Genomic DNA, 23,264 nt, shown 5'->3' with positions numbered 1-23,264 from the left:
CGGAAGAGCCCGGGGGCCATGGGCACCTGCGCGGCTTTGAGAGCGTCCTGCAGGAGAGAAGGCCAGAAGGTCAGAAAGGCTGAGAAATTCAGTGTCCACAAGAGCATGTGTTTTGAAGAGAATACAATTAGGACATTCTTTAGATCATATTTCTCTTCTTTCTTTTCAAAATGAGATGTATTACTAAGATTTGAAAGATGTTTGCTACATAACAAAAGCTGACACTTAACATTTTGTGATTACTCTTAAATTTATCTAAGTGCCTTTCAAGATTGAATTGTATTATGTATTTTTATTTATGTAATGACAGTATATATGTTATGTGTTACTTGATTGTGATTCTGCCTCAAATTTTAAACAATAGGAGTACAGGTTTCCTCGGGGCTCCAGGATTTGTCTTTACGAGATAGGGGTGGACGTCGTAGAGATTTCCATGACCTTGGGGTAAATACTCGGCAAGCCATGGTACATGTTCAAGAATCCAAAACTGGTATGTTTAAATTAGACTGTAGACATATAAGCAGTTTGAAATTAAAGATAGTTTCCTTTATTTCTGCTCTTAGTTTCCCCTAGAGAACCAGGTAAAAAAAATCATTAGAGTGTGTTAGAAAAAGATATAAAGTTGTTCCTGATACCTGAAGAGGAACATGGAGGGTTTTCCTGACAGCTGAAGGCAGGAAGCTCCAGTGGGCACATGAGTGTCTGATAACAGCGTGCCAAAGCTCACTGAGCCAGAACAGATGCAGAACACGACTGACCTCTAATCTTTGTCTGAATGCCGTAGCTTTAAAAAATTTTCTCAGAGCTGTTGAATGACTGTAACTGGTACCATGTTTGCATCTCCTTTCAGGTTTTTCAGGAAGAATGGTAAAACTGACAACGAATCACTTCCGCCTGACGTCTCGCCCGCAGTGGGCCCTGTACCAGTACCATGTTGGCTACAGCCCCGAGATGGAGGCGCGGCGGCTGCGCTCGGCTCTGCTCTTCCAGCACGAAGAGCACATTGGAAGGACCCACGCCTTTGATGGGTCGATATTGTTTTTGCCAAAGAAACTACAGAATAAGGTGTGATACGAGATTTTTTGTTTTGATTTGCATTTTATGATGCTTCTTGTTTCTTACTAGCTAGAGTGGTTAGGGAATTGATGTCCCACAAGCAGTGTTCAGTTGTATTGAGTATATCCTTATAAGCTAATTTGTTTGTGTAGAGAAATTTGGTAATAAATGCTTGGTTCTAATGCTTAATTTCTGCAGGCTAGAATCATCCTCTGCACAGAAGTGGATAGTACAGAGAGTATTTCTCCTTTAGTTTCCTTTGTACTTACATCTTTTGGTAACGTCTGTATTTTAACACTCACATAATTGAAAGGGTGGATGAGTTGGGTGTATGTGACAAGGTTTTGGTAGCAGGAGGGGCCGGGGTGGCTCCTATGGGAAGGGGTCAGGGTCAGCCCTGTGTTGTGCACAGTCATTGCCAGCCAGCTTCAGAATAGACCCATCACAGGCCAGAGCTGAGCCCATCAGCAAAGTTGTTGGCACCTCCGTGTATTTAAAAAGGAGGGAAAAATTCCAGAGCAAAGAAAAATCTGAGAAGAAAGGAGCACCAGAGGGCAAACACCTCTGTACTGATGGTAACCCCTGCCCTCTGTGCCTTGTGCCACTCATTGCTTCGCTGGAGGGACTGAGTGTAGCCGGTGCTGTTCACAGAGGGGCCAGAGGAGTCCAGAGGGGAGCTGAGTTTGGAAAAGGGAGAGGGGGAAGATGTTTTCACTGTGTGTGCTAATCTTTGTCTTTTTGCTTCCCAGTACCTGCATCAGTAATTAAACATATATTAGTTGGCAATATGTTAAGTTTATTTCCTCAAGCTGAGTCTTTTTTCTGTCATGGTCATTGGTAAGTGATGCCCCTGCTTTCATCTTGATTTCAGCTGCTCTGGGGGATAGCCCCATTCTACCCCATGAGTTGTCTTCACCCAGATGAGCAGAGCCTTTACGTTGTAGTTTACAGCCCTAGTGGGAGATCGAATCCACATTGCAGTTAGTCTTGAATTACTGCTTAGAGTAAAAATGGCCAAGTCCAGTTTGGTATTACTGGAGCAAAATCCAGATACAGCCCTGTTTGCTCTAGTTTTGTTAATCTCATTTCACTTCCTCAGGTTACTGAACTGTTTAGTAGGACTCGAAATGGGGAGGATGTGAAGATAACAATCACACTGACTAACGAGTTGCCACCTACTTCGCCTACTTGTCTGCAATTTTACAACATCATTTTTAGAAGGTTTGCTGTACAAGTTATGTCTCTATAAGAAGTCACTCTGAAAATATTTGACTTAAGTTTTTCCATTCCTAGGAACAGGCTACAGCAATTAAGTATTAGATATGTAAATTTTTAAGCCTTTGTAGTTACTGTGGGGCCAACCACGTGGCAATATTGTAATGTGCAGTTGTGTGTATTGCTGGCCCACGTTAGTGTGAAAGGAGTTTACGCTGTTGGAGGCAGTTAGTCCTATCCCTACCTCCTGTGTGTACGGGTTTGCCTCTTAAACCAAATAATAGAGCAGGACATTGAACTGGAAAATTCCCTTTTTGTGGCTGTAGTCTTTCCTCTTAACCTTGGTACCTGGACTGTGTGGTTCATCTGAGATGTTTGGGCTGCTACCTTCAGCTGGTTGGGGAAGGGTTGGGTTGGACGTGAACTTACCTCACCTAGTGGTTGTTAATAAGTGTCCATGACCTTTATAAATTGAGTTTAATGAGAAGCTCATGTTTCATGTAGTCAGAGAACAGTGAGTTTGTGCATAGGGATTGGACCATGCATGATGTGATAAACTGAATAATAGTAATAAAAAAAAATAACATCTATATTTCAATTTCTAGGGTTTTGAAGATGCTGAATTTGCAGCAGATTGGACGTAATTATTATAACCCCAATGATCCAGTCAGCATCCCTCATCACAGGTTTGGCAAAAATCCTTGGGTTTCGGAGGAGTGCTGGGCCAAGGGTTGCTGGCTGTCAGGGGGTGTCCTCATTCCCTGCAGGATCCCTAGAGGGTGCCTGGGGTTCCATCATGTGGCTGTGGTGTACTCCCTGCCATTAACCTACCCTACACAGCCTGGTTGATGGGAGGAACTGGCCTGGATAAAATGCTGGTCTTTCTCTTTTTAAAGTGTCCTGAATACCTACACGCTTTGTCTGTGAGATATTTAATAGCATGAAATGGATTTCTTAGCTTTTGAGGCATTCTTTCTTTCAGTCAGTTATAGCTGCATCATTCAATCAATCTTATTTTAAGCTGACTAAAGATAGCTACCTGTAAAATATTTTTTATTTTGTTAACCTTCAAGAGCTTGTTTATATTTGGACCATGGTTTCTTTGTGCCTTCACTGCTCTCTGGTGTCTGTGAAAGTGGACAGGAACAAGAGGTGAGAATAAAGATGCTCTAAAGCACACTAAGATTTTGTGTGCTCTCTTTTGCCAGGTTGATGGTGTGGCTGGGCTTCACAAGTTCCATCCTCCAGTATGAGGAGAACATCATGTTGTGTGCAGACGTGAGCCACAAGGTTCTCCGTGGGGAGACAGTGCTGGATACTATGCACAGCCTTCACTCCCAGGTTGGAGAGGAAAGATTTAGAGACGCCTGTGCTAAAGAGCTGATTGGTTTAATTGTTCTCACAAGGTAAGTCTTTTTGGACTTTTTGTCTTGGAGAGCTCTTTATGCTCCATGCCCTGAAGTATGCAATAAAGCATCAGAAAGCCTGAAAATGCTGTCATTGTCAAGCTAGCAAACTGATCAAGGTGACAGCATTTGCAAAAGCAGGAAGTACACACTGCTTTTCTTTTGGTTTTATTACAGTTCAGCTTTTGGTAGAATTGAGAGCCTATACAATTGAAAACTTGAGGTTACTGCTTCTGAAAGGAGCAAAACATTCAGCATGAGTATTGAGATTAACTTTGTTGTCCCACAGTTGTATTTCTTTTCTTTTAAGATTTAAACAAAAACTGATGAAATGTTTATGTAGGTACAATAACAAAACATACAGAATCGATGACATTGACTGGGATAACAATCCAAAGGGTACCTTTAGAAAATCTGATGGTTCCGAGGTGAGCTTTGTGGAGTACTACAAAAAGGTATGAAATCTTCCCTGTATGTTTAATGCTGTAACTTGGAATGTTCAGTCCTTGTTACAGGTTTATTTAGGATGTGATTTAAATTTGTCATTCATAGTATTTTTAACAGACTTTTGTATAAAGGACACTGTGTAATCTGAGATCAGTAACTAACCTGCATAGCATGGTTTGGTGGGAGTAGTCCATCCCAGTGAGTAGTTGGTCAGGCAAAAAGGCCCAGAGGGCTGCATGGGTGAGCAGGGAGCTCTTGGGAGAACTCAAAAAGGAGGCATATGGAAGGTGGAAGCAGGGACAGGTGATCTGGGGGGAATACAGATACACTGCCACAGCACACAGAGCTGAGGTTAGGAAAGCCAAAGTGCCTCTGGAATTGAGTATGTCATAGCTTAACCACTGAGGCATGCCACTGTAATTGTCAAGTCTTTATGCATATATCAGTTTCAACTGAAACGGGATGGAACTTTAAATAAACAAAAAGCAAAATTTGTGTTACATATTCTACTTCAGGATGGAGTTCAGATTTTCTCTGCTGTTTTGCCTTTCCTGTGATGTCTTTTTGTTTTGTTTTGTTTTTAAATGCAATCCTTTGGATGGTTTCTAAGATGGGGCTCTCTTCAAGAAAAAGTTAAACTATGAAGTAGGTTTGTTGACTGTCAACTTGTGTTGCCTTTCTGTGCCTTGCTTTGGTGTTTTGGGGTTTTTTCTATACTAAATTAGTGACTCCTAGACAAGACCAACTCTTGCCAGATGCAGGGGAAGGTTATGCGAAGGTTGAGTTTCAGAAACTTCACTTGGGAGTCTCGTTTGATTCCTGTGATTGCTTGAATTAAATTGCTCTCTAGGGCAGGAACTTTGTCCATTGCTGAACTGGAAGGAGCATCCTAATAGTGAGTTAGATACTCCAATTTGATTCTGCCTGAAGCAAGGCACAAGCTTTGTTTCTGTTGTCTCGTACACGTCAATAGTTTGATGGTACCAGTAGAGAGAATAGTGCTTTCCTGCTTGGCCTTTTCTGACAAAGCCAGTTCCTCTCAGATGTGCTAATTGGAAAAGGTTACTAGTTGCTTTTGGTTTCATTTTAGGGAAAAATACTCATTTTCTAAAGTGAGCATTATTATTCAGGAAACTGCTTGTTTGTTATAAGTAAACTAACATGCAGTCTGTATTTCTGATACAGCAATATAATATAGAAATCAGTGATTGGATGCAGCCTGTCTTGATCAGTCAGATGAAGAGGAAGAGTGGGAACATACAAGGATCTGTGGCTCTGATTCCAGAGCTGTGCTCCCTGACAGGTACTGTATCAAAGCATCAAACCATAATGCCTGCTGACATGGGTATTCTGACTGCTAGCAGCCTTTTGCCAAGTTCAGGTGAATTGTTCTGTCTGTATAAATGTGAGTTTAGGAACACATTTTGTTGCTAAAAGATGAGATACTTAAATGGGACTAGAAAGTTCGAGGGGTTTGATGTTGCATAGTGTTTAGGTACGGTGTTCAACATTGGCACACTGATAACTTGTAGAGTTCTGGTGGTAGAACTTCTGTTGGAAAAGAGAAATTTACTAGAAATTGATGATAATTTTGTAAGATCTACACATAAATATGTGTTTTGCTCTGAGATACTCACTTTGCACTAGCAGTACCTGTCCATCTCAGCACTCTTTTGTTTTGATTTGAAAATGGAAATGAAGAGCTGCACTGACTTGTGTGGTTTCGTTTAAAGTGCAAAAATCCAGATTTTTTTTTTCTATACCAGTGGGAATGTATGTACAGGAAGCAACTGAAAACTTTGGTTACTACTGCCACCACTTCCCGTGTCTGCAGGACATGCATCGTTAATCTGCATGACCTGCAGGTTTAATTTTCATAGTCCTTAGTCTTGACTTTGACTCAGAAAAGGCTTTGCTGTTCACAGGATTGACTGACAAGATGCGCAGCGATTTCAATGTGATGAAGGACTTGGCCGTTCACACACGGCTGCCCCCCGCGCAAAGGCAGCGCGAGATTGGGAGGCTTCTGAGCTACATCCAAGGGTACGGCACTTTAATATCCTCTCTGTTTCTGTCTCATGAAAAATTTGTATAACAAACTCCTTGCAATAAAACTTCTGAAATCTTGCTAGTTTCAAAAAAGTCAGGAAGAACAAATTTCTTACGTTTTTAATTCAAATCTTGTTTTTAAACAGAGATGACAATGTTCAGAAGGAACTCCGAAACTGGGGTTTAAGCTTTGATTATAAATCAGAGTCCTTTACAGGAAGAGTTGTTCAAGGAGAGAAGATCTTTCAATCAGGAAACATGGTAAATAATAAATCAATTTGTTAAACCTTCTAGGTGTCTCACTGATGAAACAAGTTCTTAAGGAAGGAAACAGTACTTTTTGGTTTATAAGTGAAGGATAAAGAGTGAAAATGTTATACACAAGTCTTTTTCCAAGCAGGAGACTTGCAAACTTCTTCAGTTGTTGCCAAGTTCTGGTTAGAAGCCCTTGAAGGCACTCCATTACAATAGTGTTGTCCTTGCAAAACAGTCCTTCTGGCCAGATACACAGACGAGGAGACTAGAGATGTTTCTAATTAGTTTCCATTTATTAAAAAGGTACCAAGGCCTTGAGATGAAAAGCCACTCATTATTTCAGTTCAGTAGGTAGAACAGAGACAGTGTATGTTCGCTCCCAGGTAGGATGACCAGTATGAATAGTGTAGATTCGAATTAAGTCAGAACTCGTCGTAAAACATGAGATACTTGCTCTGTACTGGAGATTCTTGTTTTGGATGGCTGCTGCATGGACAAGGGCATTTTGCACAGCTGTACAGATCAAAATCTTGTATTTGGTAAAGCTTTTTAAATTCCTGCTATTTAAAAGATTTGCTGTCTTTATAATAATACTTTTCTTTCTCTCAAGCAGTTACCTTATTAAAAAGAAAAATGGGATAACAATAAATACATCAAAAGCTTTGTCTTTATAGCACAGAATCTCTGCAGCAAATAGTAACAACTTAATCAGCTAAAAATCTTAAGTATGTTTGGTTATTTAGGAATGAAGCATTTCAAGAGTATCATTTCTTTGTAGGGCTAGATAAAGCTTATTTTAAATTTCTGATGTTAGCAGTAAAGGGACAGATGAATATGGAGTCGTGTGTTCTAGGCAGAAGTGTTAGAGCCTGCTCTGGAAGTGTGTCAGGAGTGGCTGTGGTGTGGGCTGTGGGGCAGTGGCTGTGGTGCGGGCTGTTTGGCAGGTGCTGATCTGCTCTCTCTGCCTGCCTGCAGTTTGATTACAACCCTCAGTTCGCCGACTGGACCAAGGAGACGAGGGGCGTCCCCCTGATCCGCCCTGTGCCCATGGACAGCTGGCTGCTGATCTACACCCGCCGCAACTACGACGTGGCCAGCACCCTCCTGCAGAGCCTATCCAAAGTCACCCCATCCATGGGCATCAGGATGAGCAAGCCAAACATGTGAGTGTCTCCAGAAAGCTGATGGAAAAATCATTGCCGAGTTAGGCTGTTCAGTGAGGAGAGGGTGTAGTGTGTCACACAGCTGACTTCTGTGAGGTTTTTAATAAAGCAAAGTTGCTTTCACTATGCAGATTGCTCGGTTTTCTCTTGTGACTGACTTCTCGTACTCATGCTTTATTTCTGAGAGCTTTTTGCATGCCAAAACTAAGAAGTATTAGTCATTGAGCAAACCTTTCTCTTAGGAGTATTTTCTTGCTGACTTTGGATGTATTCTGGTTCTGATCTGTTCTCATTGGAAATATCTTCCCTTGAGTGCCTTGAGTACATGCCTTTAACTTTGAATTTCATTGTATTTGGAAGCTTAGTTGGAGGTGATTCCTTTTAATCTTCAAAATGTGTGAATATTGTATGTTTGTTAGTAGCTGTAAATGTGACATTTCATACAGTATTGCTGCATAGTGAGCTTTTATGCTTTTGCTGAAGTTTTTATAGCTGTTAGTTGTTTTTCTTCTGAAAGCATTTTCTCTCTTTCTTTTCAGGATTGAAGTAGATGATAGAACAGAAGCTTATTTAAGGGTTTTACAGCAAAGGGTTGCCCCTGACACAAACATAGTATGTATTTGAATCCATCATATTTGAATCCATCATTTCAAATCCTGTTAACCTCTGTAATTGGTGTTTAGTGGGATTTGCTCTCAGAAATACAACTCTGGGCTCCTGAGAATCCAGTACGTACCTGGTCATCCTCCTGTGCAAACCTGAGTGACTATGGGTATCCTTCTGGATAAGAGCCTTTGGTTCTGAAGTACAGACACTGACACTTTGCAGTTACTTCTTTCACTGTGAACATTTGAATATTTCTCTTGAGCATAAGAAATTTTTCCTAAAGAACTCTTAAGTGCTGTGTAAATCTGTGAATGCAGCTTCTTACAAAGATTCTTTTTCCTTCAAAGGTAGTTTGTATTTTGTCTAGTTCCCGAAAGGATAAATACGATGCCATCAAGAAATATTTGTGTACAGACTGTCCCGTCCCCAGCCAGTGTGTGCTGGCTCGCACTTTGAGTAAACCACGGACTATCATGACAGTAGCAACAAAAATTGCCTTACAGATGAACTGTAAAATGGGTGGAGAACTCTGGAGTGTTGAGATCCCCGTAAGTATCTTCTTATAAATGCTAGCTAAATGGGAACTCCTCTTTATTAGCCTTTATTTAAAAAGCAAGCCTTTTTTCCCAAGAAAGAAAGTTGAGTGTTCTTTGTGTCATTTGTTTTGTGTCTGTGAGAAGGGTCCTGAATTTAAATATAACATAGGGAGACATTTAACCCAAGAATTCCGTGCCGTGCTTTACTGAAGCTTTCTGATGTCATACAGCTTGTCATGAATATGTTCCCCTGTAGCACATCCCCATGCCCTGATCCATGCTGTGTGATTGCTTTGCAGCTGAAGCAGGTGATGATTGTGGGCATTGACTGTTACCATGACACCGTCTCTGGAAAGCAGTCAGTTGCAGGGTTTGTCGCCAGCCTGAATCAAACAGTGACACGGTAAGATCAGAATGCCAAAGGCAAAGAACCCCCAAAATGATAAAAAAACAACCTTTCCTTTGACTGGAAAGTAGCTTCAATGTGGTGGTCCGTCATCAGGAAAATTGAAAATTGGTTTGCTGTAATGGTTAATAAGAAATACATTGTGAATTTTTTCTACTGCATCCCTTGAAGGAGTGGCGTTGTCCTTTCCCCACACCGCTCAGGAGAGCAGTCAAATGGTGGAGACAGGGCTGGGATGAACAGAGGGCATCAGGGTGACAGGTTCTTTCCCCTTTTGAGTTGATGTGTGTGAAAGGTTTTTTTTGGTCAAGAGGAATTTCAAGTCATGCTAAGGCACTTTTACCACAGGGGGAATATTCTCATAGAACCCCAACTCTTCCTTGGCTGCATTGGCCCACAACACCCATAAAGACTAAGTGGTCATGGGCATTTAAAAATAACTTCGCTGCAGTAAGCCTGGGAAATGCTTTGAAGGTCTCTTTTATTTTGTTCTTCACAGGTGGTTCTCCCGCTGCGTTGTTCAAAGTCGTGGGCAAGAACTTGTGGATGGAATCAAAGCCTGCTTGCAAAGTAAGCGAAGGAGTTCTGCTTCTCAGATCTAAGAACTGACTCCAATTCAGCTTCCTCAAAACTCCCCTCCCCTGCTGCCCCGAGGGGAGGTGTTACCAACCTGCACTTGGGTAACAACAGATTAAGCACTGCGTTACAAATACTGCTGAAAACGAAGAGCATTTTGTGTAAATCTTTCATTGGTCCCCATGTTTCTTTGCAATAATTAAAACCTACTTAGCACTGCACTTCCAAGAATGCTTTAAGGGAGTCTGATTTCAAGGAGGGCAGCTCCTGCTGTGAGGGAGGCCAGTGGAGCAGGTGTGTCCTTGCCTCTGTTCTGTTTGTGTGGGTGCACAGGCAAACCAGAGCTCTTCCTGCAGGTGTATTTGTGTAGCATGATCCTGACCCATTTCACATTACTGAAGGATTGAGGACCTTAGTTTTCCAACTCACTGCTGTTCTTCCAGGAATAAAAACCCAATTTTGTTTTGGAATGAATTGTCACTACAACTATTGGCTTTTACTCTCTTTTTTATTGTTTTTAAGCTGCTCTAAGAAACTGGCACAAGTGGAATAAGTGTTTGCCCTCTCGTATTTTTGTCTATCGTGATGGTGTTGGAGATGGACAACTCAATACTCTGGTTAATTATGAAGTGCCTCAATTTCTGGATTGCTTGAAGAGTATTGGTACTGACTACAGGTAAATCTGTTTCTACCAATCCTCTTCTCTACACTGCAAGAGAAATAGACACAGGGATACAAAACAGGGCTATGGATGAAGACTGTTGTCATTCCATCCTTACTGATTTTCAGTTGAGCTCAGATAACTGTTTTTCTGATGGTTATTTACATGATTTCTGATACCTGACTTGTAATATAATAGGAAAATTCTTAGTACGTGCACCACATGACTGCAGCACACATGTATGCACATACACTCTTTGGGCGTTCTTGATGGATGTGATCATTTACTTTTTTCCAGCTGGTTGATCATAGCCTGACTGTTACATGTCTGCCAAGTGCATTTTTTTTTTCTTTCCATTTCTTAAAGGAAGTTGTCCAGTCACATTTTCAACATTCTGCTTTGAAACTTATCAACTGCAGTGACTTAATCTGCTCTGAAAAATAAAGCTATTTCCGTATACTGCAGGCAAGCAGAGCAATTGAAGTGCTCAGTTCTTCTGTTTAGCTTCTGTTAATGGCTTTACTACTGTTAAGACACAATGTTTTCTATAGGAAACAATGGAGTAGAGAGTAGAAATCCAATCTGTATTTAGAAGATCCCTTCTTGGTCCATTTTCTACTTCTCAATAAGGTTAAAGTTGGATAGATGAAAAAACAGTATGAGAGTTGCACCTCAACTAAAAATCTAAAGTTATGAACAATGTCTTATTTAATTGGAGTCAGTAAAGACTTTTTGGTGAAATTAATGCCCTGCAACTCCAGCAAATCTGCTCCTGAAATACTCTTAGTGCAATTTTCCAGGAGAGTACTGTTTTTTTCCTTTTCCTTTCTTTTAGTCCAAGACTTACTGTGATTGTAGTGAAGAAACGAGTGGGTGCCAGGTTCTTTGCTGAGATTGGTGGAGGACTCAAAAACCCACCCCCTGGGACAGTTGTTGACACGGTGGTTACCAGACCAGAGTGGTAAGTTCCTGCAGAGCTAACATGCACTCCTCTTGCCAGCAGCCTGAGCATAAGGAAATGCATCCAATAGCACATGGACTATGGGATCAAGTGTAAAATACTTTCCACACTTGTGTGGCTCAGGGGGCTGGAGAAAATGAGGAGTATAAGCTAAGAACATGTGCAGGGGGAAAACTGGATAGAACAAATAGTTAAGATTGTCATGGTCTCAAGACCTGTTCCACAGAATGAGATTGTTCATGTTCCTCCAGGTCTCTGGCCTTTCAGACACAGAGGAAGCTTTTGTGGCCAAGGCCTGGGCATACTTCAGGGGTTTACTCAACGAGCATAAAGTCACTTCAAGAAATAAGACAGCTACATGGGGACTTGCATTTTTCTAAGACAAACAGCCCTGCCTGTAACAGACTGGTGGGGTTTGCTTTTCCTCTCACAGGTACGATTTCTTTATTGTGAGCCAGACAGTGAGGAATGGCTGTGTTGCACCAACTCATTACAATGTAATTTATGACACCAGCCAGCTGAAACCAGACCACGTGCAGCGCTTGACCTACAAACTGTGCCACATGTACTACAACTGGTCGGTGAGTGTTGCCTTCCCCTGGGCAGGGACAGCCTCACCAAGGTAGAACAGGTGTCCTTACAACACTGCTGCAGCTCCAAAAAGCCTGCAAGGATGCCCTGGCCCCTGCAGTGGTTTGAGGCCTGGATGGTTTATTGTTACCTGATCTCTCTGAAGATTACTTTAATTTTTATTTTCACTAGGAAATAGTTGTTTCAAGTAGTGTTCCCAAATTGTGTGTCGGAAGCAAAATTGAAATAACTTCTTACCTGCAGAAATAGTCACTCCTTTATGTGGAGGTAGAACTGTGTTGCTGCATTTCCCTTGAGGCCTCTATTGCACACCCAGCTCAGCACAGGGTCAGCTCGTGCCTGAGGTGTGCTTCAGCTTTGTCACTTCAGCAGCCATCAGTATCAGATGTGACTGAGCCCATGTCCCACCTTCTGCAGGGCCCAGCACTGAGTGTAAACCTGTGTAAGAGGTGTAAGGAGGGCACCGGAGTTGCAAAGTTTGGGGCTTTTTTTGCATCTGTTCTTTGGTTGTGTTGGGTGTATGTAAAGTTCTTTTCCCAAATCTGCATAAACAACAGGGATACTAGTTTTACAAGTACACAGACTTTGGAATTCCAGGGGTCTTTGTTACAGTGATTGCATGCTTCTTTAAATTGCTTGAAAAAAACTGCCCTTTTTTCTTTTTTCCCCTTTCTGCAGGGTATTATCAGAGTGCCTGCTCCTTGCCAGTATGCCCATAAATTGGCTTTCCTTGTCGGTCAGAGTGTTCACAGAGAACCTAATCTGATGCTTTCAGACAGACTGTTCTACCTTTGAAGTTACCAGCCAAACAGAAGAGTGTAGTTCCTCTCTAGGGACTCTAGAATTGTCTGGGCTTTTGGTTTAGTTGTGGTTTTTTGTAAGAGATGTGCACAGGATATGTGCAATTGTGGAAATTATTTTCTTTTCATTGTACCAGGGAAAAGCTTGAGATAGCTGATCTGCATTTTGAACAGGTGTCTGCTTGCTAGAATAACTTCACAAATTTTTATGATTTTTGATACTTATTTACTGAAGTTTTTCTGTGCTTCTTCACAGAAGTGTATTGGTTGGTCCTATTTACATTTTGGGGAGGCGTACACAGAATTACTTCTTGCATGAAAGATAGAGAGTTAATGCAGACCAAAATCCAAACCTTTTCAGCTAGCACATTACCCTTCTAATTTTCAAAGTGCTTTGCTATTGTTGAGTCCTTGTTTTTCTTGTCTGTTAAAATGAGGGGCAAATTTTGTCTCCTAAACTGTTTCATACGTTAAAGGGAGGCGATCGGGCACTCTTGGTTACCAAGGCTTTAAGGCTGCACAGTGATGCTGAACCTCTGGAAGGGGTTTTAACAGTTGTCATTGTAAGGGATTTGCAAACCAATCAGAAACTCTGGTGCTGGCTCAAGCCTCCCCTTGGAGCAGAGGGGAGTGAGGGAGGATTTTTCAGGTTGGGAGAGCTGAGGATAGAGTGATGTGCTTTTGCTTTGTCTTGTAACTTCACAGTCACTACACTGTGGGAGGAAATGACTTTAGACAACTGCACGTTTATCTCTGAGAGGAGCTGAACTGCTGGGCTGGTCCTGTTTAAGCACATGCTTGTTAAATGAGAAAAACAATTTCTCTCAAGGAGTATCAGTGCACTGACAGCTTTGGGGTTTTTTGGTTTTGTACTTCCAAGCAATGGGAAGCAGCCCTGGTTTGTTCTTCATGTCTGAGGTTTTCATTGGTCACTGTTCTGCAGTCCAGTTTGTAAAACAAATGGCAGGTGTGGGGATGGAGGTTGATTTCAGATTTTTGCAGTAGCAGAGTCAAACTACTGCACATGGAGAAATTTGGATTAGTGCTGGTTTTCTTAACCACCTTGTTGTGAACCTTTTTGCTTTTCTTTGTGAGATTTAAATAAAGTTGTTGCTGTAATCCTCGCTCGTTGGAGCCTGTTCTATGTATTTGCTGTTGTACTTCACCCCTGGGCTTCAGGTACAGGTGGGACAGTTGCTTTGGAGTAACTTTGCAACCATTTTTTACCTCTGGCAAGCTCCTGCACTCCTGCAGAGAGATGAGCCTTTCTTTGTTCTGCAGTAAACTTCAGCAGCCAGTGACAGTTCCAAAAAAAGGCTGACACAAGAAGCCAGCAGCCAATACAGTGGATTTATGAACCATACTGCACTCTACAAAATATCAAATTATTTATTTATATAAAATATAATACACAACGATTGTACACATGCACACACCCACACAGTACTTTACCACAAATGTAGGCCAGTTATTTTCTTTAATTAAATGTTATAATCTAGCACACAGTATTTTACAGTAATTTACACTGTTATCTGAAGACACAATGGGGAAGCTTTGATCATTCATTTATAAACCTTCCATAAATTACAAAAAGAAAGGCAGTCTGAAAAGTATGTATAAACAGTAAAAACAATTTACAAATGGACAAGAATTACAAAATAGTAACAGCCAATGACTGCCATCAGTGTGTAAGATTGTTTTTTGTGATATGCCAATATTGCAATTGAGATTTGACTAGAGCCTGGTGCAGCCTCGTTACTGCCTGTGGCTGTAACACAGTTTGTCCTTTTACTTTAGACGTACTTTAGCCTGAATCTGACATCAGCAATATGAAAATGCCTTTGAACCTAGGACTGCACCTCCACAGAAACAAAACTTGGGGAGTAAAGGGGTTTTGGTGTGGAGTTGGTTTTTTCCCAGTAGCTTAGAACAGTGAACCAGAAACCCCAAAGCTGGAGGTTGGATGGTTGAAACGGGGTGAGGTTCTGAGTAACTTCCACTGCGTCTGCTTTCAGTGCAGTGAAAATGTTGACAAATTAATACAGGCTTTGTTTTTTACTGGGGGGGAGCAAAAACTAAAACGTGTTTAGCACAGCACTTCCAAACTCCCAGGAGTTCATCAGACATTGAATGGAGTCAGTGACAGAGTACTGAGCTCCAGTTACCGTGGTGGAGGGAAGATGGAGACAGCTGAATACACAGTACATACAAAGTATACGCTGCATATTTATTCGACAGTACAAATCATTGTGCATTAATAAGGCAAAACATCAAGGCTGATTAAACTAGGAGTTTCAAGACCATTTTTGTTAATGATTAGATACAGTGGGGTGATCTCTGTGAACCAGGAATCACTGAAGAGTTTTCTCCCCCCACTCATGGTTAAAGGAGACTAAAGGCTGAGATTTTTCCAATGGAGTTGCAGGTGTTGAGTTAACTTCAAATAAAACCATGTTCTTCTGGTCTTAATCTCACAACATTTAAAAAAAATTTTTTTTAGGAGTCTTTGCAACAACAAATCCACTTCCTTTTTTTCTTCTGTTTTAAGGAATTCACATTATTCTATTGATGTCGGAGTTAGAAATGCAAAGATCTGGTAAAGTACTGCATAGTCATGAAAGCCCTAGTTTTGACTTAAAAAAAAAATAAAAAATACACAGACTGGAAGCTTTACAAGTTGTCCAGGAGCACATGACTCATTTCACTGCACCAAGCTTTTTCAGCAGTTTCTTGCCTTTGGAAAGCAGCCCCTTTTTCTTTTTCGAGGACATATCCCTGCCTCTCCCGGGACTACCAGAGCCCATCATAGGTGACGGAGGTGACCCGGAATGGAGATGAACTGTGGGGGATGGTGCTCTCCGGGATGTACCTGTATTCTCAGGAGGAACCTATTAGGTACATTGTTATCATTTATTCAATGTTCGAAAGCTTCAAAGCCATTATTAGCAAGAAAGTTGGTAACATCACTTGTCCCATTACCCACTTAAAGCAAAAGGGCTGGTTTCTTTCTTCTCTCTGGCTTAAAATACTGCATGGGCTTATGGAAAATACGTCAACTTAGAGAAAAAATTTATAGAAATAGAAAACCCACCAATAAAGCCCAGTTTTGGTTATACCTTTTTAAAGGAAAAGTTGGATACACTTGATTTGCCATAATTCTGGCCACAAAAGCCACAAAATTGGCTTTGGTTTTACATTTCAGTACTCTGATAGTACTAAAATGGAGAGGGATACTTTTAGCTATAGATTTAGGAAAAATAAATGTGTTAATCACTACAGATTAGCAATCTATAGAAGTCAAACTCTTTTCAGAAGAAATTACTTAAAATGCTACATCACTTACTTTTTAATGTCCTTTAAATGCCTTTTCTTTAAAATTGGCTAGCAAACTTTATGTATAGATTAGAGAAGATGGCACACTGGCTTAAAAAAAAAAAAAGGAAAAAGAAAAAGCTAAAATGAACCTTAATTGCAATCAAAGAAAGCTTAAAGACCCTGAGTGCTTGATGTGTATGCTGCAGCTATGAAGCTGTTAGATGACAGCATTCCTAAATATTTTGAACAACTATTTTTTTTTCAGTCATCAAAAGCACTTGGATGAAAATGCTAAAATTACTTCTACTCAGCCTATCCTAACTACAGTGCCCAGGTGGCAAAATGGTTACTATCAATTAAGATGACATTTTCATAGTAGAATCCATGCTGTAGGGAGTCCTGCTAGCTTGTAGTTCAAGTTAAAACATCAGCAATTTACTGGCTCGTTGTGCAACAGTGAGTTAAGCAAAGGGGCTTCAAGCCTACTTTGATTTTAAATAAGGTCTAATTCTAATGAAAAAAAAAAAAAAAAAAAAACAGAAACCAAAACAACTTGGTAAAGCACCCCAACGTACACCTGAAGATACCAGATATTGAGTCTAATGCATTCATTCAGTGAGCTGCATGTTCAGGTCAAGACTTTTATTGCATTGGTAAACCAAACAGTTGCTAATATTGCAAAGGTACACTTGCTAGGAAAGATCCGAGAGAATCGTACCATAGGAAGGGACTTTTTTCAGAAGTGTTGAATAGTTGGTCTTAGGCAAACTGGGGTATAATCGACTGTGGAAAACACATTTTAAGGCAGACAATTTCAGTAGCTATATTTGAGTGTAGTGAGTTTCAAACCAACTATCCCCTTGTAAACTACCGTCCGTGCCAGTGTAGGCGTCACTGCTGTTTCGGGAGGGGTTGGAGCTGTTGTGCTTTTCTCTTGACAAAGGAGCTTGGAATTTTTACATCCCAGCTTGGCTAACAATGCAATATGCAGCTTTGGTTGTAGGGTAGTTAGACATCAAACTCTCCTTTCTATGTAAACATAAACACTGAGCTCGGGAAGAAATATGTTCCAAACGCTGACCTTCATAAAAAGTGAGGTCTAATCAACTTCTGAGGATTCCTGTTTTATAGGATTTGTCTCCTAGGAAAGGAGTTGACTTGCCTAGGTACAGTAAAGGCATACAGCCTGTTCTTCTGTGGCCAAGGGTTTTGGAGACATATTTCTTTTCTTTTCCCCCACAATTAAGTTTCAAGACTTGCATTAGATAGCCAGGTAGCTTTAATTGAAATCTCTATTGGTATCTTCAGTTGCTCACTTACGTGAAGGCTACATTGCCTTATTAAGGTGTGAAATGAACACTCTTCTTCTGTTTCCAAGCAGATGAGCAAAGAAATAAAAATATATATAAAATATATAATATATAAAAGTATTGCAGTGATGAAACAAAACCAAAAATGAGATACTCTAAACATGATTAATTCTTTCATAAAAGAGAAGTCTCTGAGCAATTAACTATTGCCAGTTGGAACAGGAAGTCGTGAGGATTAAAAGATGACCACTCTCAGTCCATCAGCTGCAGTTACACTTTGTATTTAGAGGAACACTGGTACCAGTCTTTTGTGCACGAGAACTTTTTTAGTAAGAGCAATTTAGAAGCTTTGCGAAATAACTATCACCAGGAAAGAGCTGCTGAAATTCAGATTATAATGGAAGGTACTGTAATGACTGCAATCAGACAGCCAATTTAGTTTCTCCATTTACAAATGTAACGAGCTAGCGAAGGCTAAAGTAATTTTCCTCATGTTTTATTTTACGTATTTGAAAGATAACTTTAAATGGGCAAATGAATTTAAAAGTAATGTTAAAAACAATGTCTAAATTATATATGAGACAGAATGAAATGGAAAATGAGAATTTAAGTGTTTCTTAGTCGGTTGCTTACCCTTTTTGCTTTCGATCTCATCGGTGTGTCATGGACGTAGCGCGAGGGTGCGTCGGAGAGAAAGACTTCAACATCATCAGGCACTTCTTCAAGGAAGTTGGAAGGAACCAGCCCCTTTTGTCCGTTAAGTTCACCCTGCGAGCAGACGAAGTGCCAGTGAATGTTTCATTCAATCGCATGTATGTTCCCAAGGAGGGAGGAAAATATTTTTGCCTATTTCAAAGCTGGTGAGGAAGAGGAAATTCCCCTCTAAGGTCACTGAGGACACTGAGAGCCCAGACGTTCCCACATGCCCTGCCCCTCCCCAGGCTGTTGTGGGGTAACTGGTGCTGGGGAAGCTTGGAGCAGTTTGGGGTGACCAAGCAGAAGCCAACTCACGTAGTAAAATCCATCTTCATCGATCTCACCAAAGACAGTGATGATGTCCCCAGTGCAGAATGTCAGCTCGGCCTGCGGGGAAGGAGCAGGGACAGGCAGGTGTTAGGCAAAGATTAACCTTTTCTTCATTAATAGTAAATCCGCTAAGATTTCCCCCCACTCCTTCATGTTAAGACATTGGTGAAACCAAATTGATCTGAGAGCCAAACAATTTTTTTTTCCTTGGAGTTTTTTCCTCAGCTTGCTAAACCTGATACCTCTCCCACTATGTTGGGGCTCCCTGTGACCAACAGCTGAGACATTCAGGCCTTCAACAACCTCAATGAACTTTGAAGCTTTGAACTACACAGCTTCAAAGGGCCCCTAAATCAATCCTTGTGGAGGAGGGAACACGCAGGGGTGGGACGTGGCTCAGGCCCTGCTCTGTGTACCCACTGACGGCCACAGGACAGCTGAGAGAGCTGCTGGTCACAGCATCGGGACTGCCGGGCTGGGGAGGGACCTCTGGACACAACGTTCCTGCAGTGGAACTGTCCTGGAGTCTCTTCAATAAAGCCTTCACAGTGGGCAGCTCCACTCTGATCAGCAAACAGTGCACTGGGCTCTTTTTAACTGTCTGTGGCTTAAATGTAATTTAAGGGTGGGATTTTGAAATTATTTTTAATTTCCTGCGGTCATGGGAGAGAGAACAAACAAAATCTTTGCAATAAATCAGCACAATTTATTTGATTTGTTGGCAAAATGACTTTGAAACACCATAATTTAGAAAAAGATCTGGTTCAATAAGAAACAGAGAACACCCCGGCTGTGTTTTAAAGCACCAAGTCCCACATATTTCAAAATTCACTTTCTCCTTTAAAATATCCCAAAGTGTTCTACAATTCACCAATTAAAAACAAAAGAACATTTCAAAGGATAACTGAAGAAGCTCATAGGTAAGCAGTGTTTTTCAGAGCTTTGAGTGTACCCTGACCATCTTCCCACAGACAGAAATGGAAACTGATCAGATCTGGACTGAGGGACTTGACCATGTAACACCACAGCCATGTAAAAAGGGACTACTGCTGCTGCTCACAAATATGGAGACGGGAGACTGGAAGATGGGAGATGGAAGATAAACCCAGAATGGAGATGGCACTGATGCTCAGCTGGTTTTAAATGAAGGTGTGGCTAATGCTCAGCTGTTTAAGATACCCTCACATTATTATAAACACAAATGACAGTCAAAACATAAGATCACCAAAGCTCAGATGCATTGATTAAGAGAAAAATCCAATATACTCTGGGTGCTGTTCCCATGCATCACTCTGGCTGAGGTTGCTGTGAAGGAGGGTGGATTTTTGGAGGTTGCAGGGGTTTGAAAGCACGTGGCACTACCAGCTTGGCATGAGCTAAGGCACTTCTCAAAAAGTATCATGTTCTCATGTGCAAACATCCAGAGGAAATTGGAAAATAAAAATCCCCTACTATTTCTAACTGTGCTTTTTTCCTTAGAGACTTTTGTTCCATTCGCAGGTACACACACACACACACAGCGTAACAAACACATCCATCCGCAGCCACGGCTGACTTCAGTTGAGCCATCCTGTATAAAACCTACAGAGGGCATTCCCTGGTTTGCTTTGAGCCAGCCCCACAAATCTGCTCGTGCAGGAGTCATGACCTTGGCACCCCCAGGCGCTCACAGCCACTGGACCGACACGTGCAGCTCTGAGCTCGTTCCCTGCGCGTGCCCCAGCCCGGCTGTGCCCGGCCCCACAGCTCTGCCCCTACCTCCACATCCACGTTGGGAGAGCTCTCCCTGGGGTCGTAGTCATAGAGTGCCACCATCCTCCTGGTGGTCACCGGCTGCTGCCGGCCGCTCCGCCGGCTCCGCTCTGCTCCAGCCGCGGGGACAGCAAGGCAAGGAAAGCAACCAAAGTTATTCTGGAAGCAAAATCCTGCTGCACCTGTTCCTCACATCCTTCTCACAGCAGTGCAGGAGCCGTGTGGGCATTTCTCTAGCTCAGGGATAAAGAGTCACAGATGAGCGGACCTATTAACACGGATACAGGATGTGGAGCCACGCACGGTTCATCAATAATCATCAACAGTGCTCGGGCTCTCTTTACTCTAAGGCACTGAATGCTCAGCACACCGTGCACAGCAGACTCCAAAGCTCAGGGTTGGTGTCCTGTGCCCAGAAATCTTTCAGGTAAGAAAATCCACTTTTTTTTTTTAAATCAGAAAAGAAAGTAACAAGTGTAGTGGTGGAGCTACAGGTCCCCATCTGCAGCAAATGGTATCACCAAGATTAAATATCAGTTGCATAAAGCCATCCAGACACTGACACAGAATGTATCCCCTGGGGCAGTAAATGACTGCAAGATTTAGATGCATCTGCATAAAAATGAGGTAAAGTGGATGCAGCCAGGTTAACAGCACCCAAAGCCTGAAGTGAAATGTCTGTATTTGCTCTTACCAATTTTCTCAATTGGTGTGTTCAAGGGAAGGAAACCTTGTTTAAGAAGCTGATCCATCATCTCTTCATCATCTGCTTGTATCTCAGAGACCATATTACATGGGATAAGGCCAATTCTTGTACAGGTTTCTCCACGGTAAAACCCATCAGCATCTTTGTCCCCATACACCTGATATTCGAAGAATGGTAATATTGGTCAAAAGGTTTCAGCATTTTTAGGAATTTCAGTGCAGGCTAAAGGCTTAGCAAAGCATAGATGATGACTGCAGTTTAGATAGGGAATTATTTTAGTTTTGGACTATTCTGACTTAGGCTATAAAACTGGAATTGTTGCATTTATTTAACTTGTGACTTTAGATACATAAGCAGAATTTGGACTTTTTTTTTGTTGTTAGCAGTGAAAGCCACAAGAAGCGCATTAAAAGGCATCAGTTTCTCCTGTGCTGAGCCAGATGTTTACTTGATGTTTATCCAATTATTATGACACTGTATTCAAAATGAAACATATGCAAAATTGCTCCAAAATGTTATTATTTTAATTCAAACAACTTTTATATGATCAAAAATGCTTATCTCATACATAATGTACTTGATGTATGTACTTAAGCTCTGCTGTTGTCTTTTGATTTAATTTAAAAACATGATTCAAGGTGTAAAAAAAAAATACCTGAATGAAATGCACATTCTTGCAGAGGAAAAGAAGCTCTTAAACAAGTTCTTTTTTTTTTTTTTTTTTGCATTAACTATGTGAGGTAAGCAAAATACCAAACAGAGTATTTAACAACACAAAGATTGTGAGCTGGGTACAGGCATTTGTGTTAGAACCCAACCCAACCCAGAGGAAGGCAGTCAGTATTTTAATAGTTTAAATTACAGTTTAATCTCTGAAATGGGTAATGTTCCAATGAGCCAATTTTTTTTTCAGATTCTGCTCCAGATCACTCTGAAATCTCAACTCCTTGGACTGCCAGCAGCTGCTCCTTCTGCCTCTCTCAGTTCTGCCCAGCCTGCACCACAGCAGATTCCAGGCTGCAGGAGGAAACACTCCCTGCTGCTGATCCCACAGAAATATCTGCTGGCTTTTTCAGACCACGCCAGCAAAGTGCAGGGATTTGCCTTGCAGCTGCAGGGGCAGAGGCTGGGGTGAGCTGGGCTGGAGGGGTGGCTGTAAACATCAACAGAGCCCCAACTGTCCCTGGCCCCTGACACAGCCCAGCTCTCCTGTGCCTTGCTGAAAGGCAGCCATGGGTATTTTACACCAAACAGCCAGAAAAGGGAACAGAAACACCTGACTGAGGACTTGAATTAATCCAAAGTGTGCATTAGCCAGGAGGGTTCAGCATTTAGAAAATGCAGCAGCTCTGGTTTGTACAATGCTCAGCACTTCTGGGGTTCCTCTGCAGAAAAGATCCTCTCTGAAGCAGGTTTTCCTGCAGGGTTTGTGCCAATGGACATAGGGAGCTTCAGAGTGACAATTTTGGGCTTAACCTAAATTTTTAATTAAGTCTGGCCCTAACTATCTACAGCAACTTTGAGGTTTTTGCCCATTTTGTAATTATTTCTCAGCCGTTAGCATTAGATATTAAGTTTCAGGTCCAGTGAGATTTACAGCCTGAACCTCTGAAGGAAAAACCCCTTGGATTCTGATCAGCTGGGCTGCTTTCTCCCACGGTACAAAGGAGACCCTGTTTGTAAAATTGTTATTTGTTTCCCTTGGTTTCAGATCTCACCTTAATGATCTGTCCTTCTTTAAATGGCAGCTCCTCTTCTGCAGCATCAGGGTTCGGGGACATGGTCAGTGGATCGTAGTCAAAGAGTGCAACAAATATTCGAGTAGAAATATCTTCTGTGCCAGGATCTGTTTCAGATTCTTCATAAATATCTGGAGAAAGATGATCATGACCGCCGTAGCCATCTGTGGAAGTTAATTCAGAAAAGAACAATTCAGTAATACATGTTGGCCTCATCGCCCAACTATCCCAGTTAATATTTGAAATGTGTTTGGCATTTCAGTGAAAAAAGATCCAAACCTCACTGCATGTCCTATAAAGCTTGGTGGGGTTTTTTCCAGAAAATTATCAGAAATTATTGGTTGCTATTAAACTACTAAACAGCAAAGTCATCGCTTAGTGTTTTCTGTCCCAACTTTGCTGACAGAAAGTGAGCTCTGGCAAGTTCAATCACTTCCTTTATGTTTTAATTAAAATGAAAATGAGAAAGAAACCCAAACTTGTCTACTGTCTCACTATTAAAAAAATCCCCATGTTTTAACAGATAATAGAAAAGAAAGAACTTGGATACAAAACTCGCTTTAAGTAGTGTAAACTCAAGCCAGAAATCTTTCCTCCTGTGAAATAAAGGCTGCTTTCAGAGGAGAAGAACGAGGACACGAGAATCTGGCATTTGTCACACCATCATCCCAAAGCTGCTTGGTTCAGC

The 23,264-nt window shown here is 41.5% G+C and overlaps 2 protein-coding genes across 2 annotated transcripts in view; one reads left to right on the top strand and one right to left on the bottom strand.

The window, feature by feature from the left end:
* The window catches only part of PIWIL1 (piwi like RNA-mediated gene silencing 1), a 15,167-nt gene extending 1,315 nt beyond the window's left edge, over positions 1-13,852 (top strand). The window contains exons 2-20 of the mRNA XM_017734698.1: positions 9-69; positions 365-490; positions 851-1,065; positions 2,156-2,277; positions 2,877-2,957; positions 3,480-3,677; positions 4,021-4,132; positions 5,310-5,427; positions 6,050-6,167; positions 6,320-6,434; positions 7,404-7,591; positions 8,131-8,203; positions 8,545-8,745; positions 9,033-9,136; positions 9,639-9,709; positions 10,238-10,391; positions 11,212-11,337; positions 11,771-11,918; positions 12,607-13,852. Of these exons, the coding sequence (XP_017590187.1) occupies positions 9-69; positions 365-490; positions 851-1,065; positions 2,156-2,277; positions 2,877-2,957; positions 3,480-3,677; positions 4,021-4,132; positions 5,310-5,427; positions 6,050-6,167; positions 6,320-6,434; positions 7,404-7,591; positions 8,131-8,203; positions 8,545-8,745; positions 9,033-9,136; positions 9,639-9,709; positions 10,238-10,391; positions 11,212-11,337; positions 11,771-11,918; positions 12,607-12,723 (2,448 nt within the window). The 3' untranslated portion in view covers positions 12,724-13,852. The remainder of the gene's footprint in view (positions 1-8; positions 70-364; positions 491-850; positions 1,066-2,155; positions 2,278-2,876; positions 2,958-3,479; positions 3,678-4,020; positions 4,133-5,309; positions 5,428-6,049; positions 6,168-6,319; positions 6,435-7,403; positions 7,592-8,130; positions 8,204-8,544; positions 8,746-9,032; positions 9,137-9,638; positions 9,710-10,237; positions 10,392-11,211; positions 11,338-11,770; positions 11,919-12,606) is intronic.
* Positions 13,853-14,097: 245 nt separating this feature from the next.
* Positions 14,098-23,264, bottom strand: part of RIMBP2 (RIMS binding protein 2) — a 123,144-nt gene continuing 113,977 nt past the window's right edge. Inside the window, 6 exon segments of the mRNA XM_017734751.1 lie at positions 14,098-15,616; positions 17,987-18,121; positions 18,365-18,436; positions 20,138-20,241; positions 20,826-20,994; positions 22,556-22,740. Coding sequence (XP_017590240.1) covers positions 15,425-15,616; positions 17,987-18,121; positions 18,365-18,436; positions 20,138-20,241; positions 20,826-20,994; positions 22,556-22,740 — 857 coding nt within the window. The 3' untranslated portion in view covers positions 14,098-15,424.

The sequence above is a fragment of the Corvus brachyrhynchos genome, unplaced genomic scaffold (assembly GCF_000691975.1).
Source record: "Corvus brachyrhynchos isolate BGI_N302 unplaced genomic scaffold, ASM69197v1 scaffold114, whole genome shotgun sequence".
NCBI classification, from domain to species: Eukaryota; Metazoa; Chordata; class Aves; order Passeriformes; family Corvidae; genus Corvus; species Corvus brachyrhynchos.
This window is presented reverse-complemented; position numbering and strand designations above follow the sequence as displayed.